Source organism: Trypanosoma rangeli (assembly GCF_003719475.1).
Source record: "Trypanosoma rangeli strain AM80 chromosome Unknown Tra_15.4_contig_00910, whole genome shotgun sequence".
Lineage (NCBI taxonomy): Eukaryota > Euglenozoa > Kinetoplastea > Trypanosomatida > Trypanosomatidae > Trypanosoma > Trypanosoma rangeli.
In genome coordinates, this window is record NW_021706665.1 from 1 (window position 1) to 2,693 (window position 2,693).

General features: G+C 62.9%; 2 protein-coding genes across 2 annotated transcripts, besides 2 other annotated features; both read right to left on the reverse strand.

Annotated features, from left to right (window-relative positions):
• Positions 1-2: 2 nt before the first annotated feature.
• Positions 3-34: a microsatellite.
• A 404-nt stretch (positions 35-438) lies between these two features.
• Positions 439-816, reverse strand: TraAM80_10347 (uncharacterized protein; the record flags this gene model as incomplete). Its single annotated transcript, XM_029386974.1, has 1 exon — positions 439-816. The coding sequence occupies one exon, from the start codon at positions 814-816 to the stop codon at positions 439-441; it is 378 nt and encodes a 125-aa protein (XP_029233169.1).
• Positions 817-1,559: 743 nt separating this feature from the next.
• Positions 1,560-1,583: a microsatellite.
• Positions 1,584-2,025: 442 nt separating this feature from the next.
• TraAM80_10348 (receptor-type adenylate cyclase) lies at positions 2,026-2,693 on the reverse strand (the record flags this gene model as incomplete). Its single annotated transcript, XM_029386975.1, has 1 exon — positions 2,026-2,693. A coding segment is annotated over one exon (668 nt), but the record flags the coding sequence as incomplete, so codon positions are not given.

Genomic DNA, 2,693 nt, shown 5'->3' on the forward strand with positions numbered 1-2,693 from the left:
CCCACCACACACACACACACACCCGGCCCACACATCGCAATAGGGGTGTTCCGCCCTTCGCCCCGGGCCTTGCGTTTCCTCCTTGGCCCCGCGGTGTGCTCGTGCACGGGCGGAGGCTCTTTCCTCGCCAAAACCCCGCACCCGCAGCGCCCAGCTCGAAACGGCGAGTCTCCTGACAGATCCTCGCTCTCACCGAGCAGCCTTGCTCGCGGAGGGGCCGGCGGCGGCGTGCCAGTCCGGACGGCGCTCAGGAAGAGGCAAGTGGGGAGCGACTTCGGTTGGGAAGGTGCAGGGGCCAGCCGGCGCACGGCCCCCGGCTCGGGTCCTCGTCGAAGCATGTGTCGCAACACGGCCCAGCGACGGCTAAGCGCCGGAACTGGCACTGTGAGTAGGGCCTGTGCGCGGGGCGGTGAGGAGGCAGAGGACGTCTGTCATCATTCAGGCCTGTGCGCGGGGCGGAACGCGTTGGCGGGGCAGCGCCACATACCTCCACCTCCCTGAGGTCGGGATGTGCCGAGCTGCACGCCCTCCGCCCCGCGCCGGCAAGAGCAGACTCCATGACAATGCCGCAACGGCCGCGACCGCCTTGAGACGCACGGGGCCAGGTGTAAAGCAAGGCTCCGGAGAGGCGCCCCAGTACCACAGCCCAATGCCCACAGCGGAATCACGGCGCATTGAACTGAGTGGTGGTTCGCTTCCAGATGCGGGCAAACGGCATCGGCGCTGCTCCTGCCGCGGCAGTTTCGCAGCGTGGTAGCCCAAAAGGTGAAGAAACGCGCCCATGGAAATTGCGGCACCCACAGAAGAGCGGCTCATTGAGGACGAGCCCCCGGCGCCAAAGAGAGCGCGCCCTGCACCGTCAGCATTGACCTCCGCGATGAACTCATGGGCCGCTCCGCGGCGCCACTCGCGTCCTCCCGTCCCGCCGCAAAGGGCGCACCTCTACGCCCGTAGTGGGCACCGAAGATGGCCCGTGGCAACGGCAACTGCAAAGCCACCCTCACGGCGCAGCAATACATCACAAGCGCAATTCCGCGGCAAAAACCGGATGAGCGCGGCACCTGACCGCGAACCGCCCGCGTGCGCGGCGATGTCGATCTTTTCCTTCGCCGACACTCACCGACCTCTTCGCAAAGCGAACAGCAAAAAGAAGCAGCGTGAACACCGCAGACAAAATAAAAAAACAAAAAGGCCCACCCGCCACCACCGACCGCACAGAGCGCAAACGAAGCCCGTAACGAAACAACGCAAAGCACGAAACAAATTCCCCACTCATCTCTTTGGCCTCCTCCGGGCGCATCCCCCTACACGGGAGTCCAAATTAACAAACAAATACATCGCGAAGGAGCCGCGCAAGCCCAGCCCGCCGAGCCGTAGCCCGGCAGCGCGCCGCCGCCCCCACACGAGGGAGACGCCACACCGCCACCACGCAGCGCACACGGCGCACCGGCCGCGCGCAGGGCCCGTAATAAATAAAACAAACACACACAAGCAGAAATCAAAGCGAACGCTGAAGCGGATCGTGTGCCCTCGTGGGCTCTGCGCCCCCGCCCAGCGCGAAGAATAAAAAAAAACAAAAAAAACCAAATGCTTCGGCCCGTTGCGGCCGCCGTTCCAATTCGAACGGGGTTCGTTCATAGCACACAAAAGGGAAAACAAAACAATCGATGCATCCAGGCGTTTCGTAGCGACCGGGCACGCTGACAACTCGCGAGGCGGCGCTCCGCAGGGCAGCAGAACTGCGCCCGCCACCTCCCAACGCGGCCTCGCACAAAACAACAAATGCATCCAAACAAATTCCCCACTCATCTCTTTGGCCTCCTCCGGGCGCATCCCCCTCCACGGGAGTCCAAATTAACAAAAAAATACATCGCGAAGGAGCCGCGCAAGTCGAGCCCGCTCTAAAATTTATTTAAAGGGTGGAAGGCACAAGGGCCGTCCCACAAACACCCTCAACGTCGCTGGGTGTGGCGCACCAACAAGAAGACCCGCGCATGCAGTGGCACCCCGTACCGCAGGCCTCAGCTACACATGCCTAGAAACGTGGATGGTGGCATCCGAGTCCTCCATCTCCGAGTACTCCTCCATCGTCTGGGATAAAGACGCTCGCCACAAACCGCTGTGCGACGGACGCTCCAGAAGGCGGCCCTCCATCTCAGCGGCGGCGTTGAATAAATGCGGCGTATCGCTACTCTGAAAGGCAGGCATAAGATGCACACTTTCTGTACGCGGATCGCACCCAGCTGAAAGTTTACGGGCACTTTTCCTCATCACACGACCCATTTTGGACGCCAGACACTCCATCGCCACGCGGCACGTCTCCTCCTCATGCCCCGCCCCAACTCCGCGCGGCACACTGACCCTCCACCGCTCGCAGAGAGGACGCAGAACCTTAAGCCGCAGCGAGGTTGCAAAGGTGCCAAACAACACAGCCAACACAGTCACGATGGTGTGCGAGACGCCGCTCATTGCGGTGGACGCAGAGGCCTCGTCACTGCCTAACGCAGCATCGCCATTGTCGTCAAGCTCCGCCGCCTCTTGGTACAGCCGCAGCGCAGCGAAGGTGCGCCCGGGCACAGCGTCCAGCTGGTACATCTCCACAGGCTCCGGCACCCCGCGCAGCGCCACCGCGCCCAGCGCAGTCACCTCCACCTCCTCCCGCTCTGCTGTGCTCAGCGCCATGTACGCCGCAC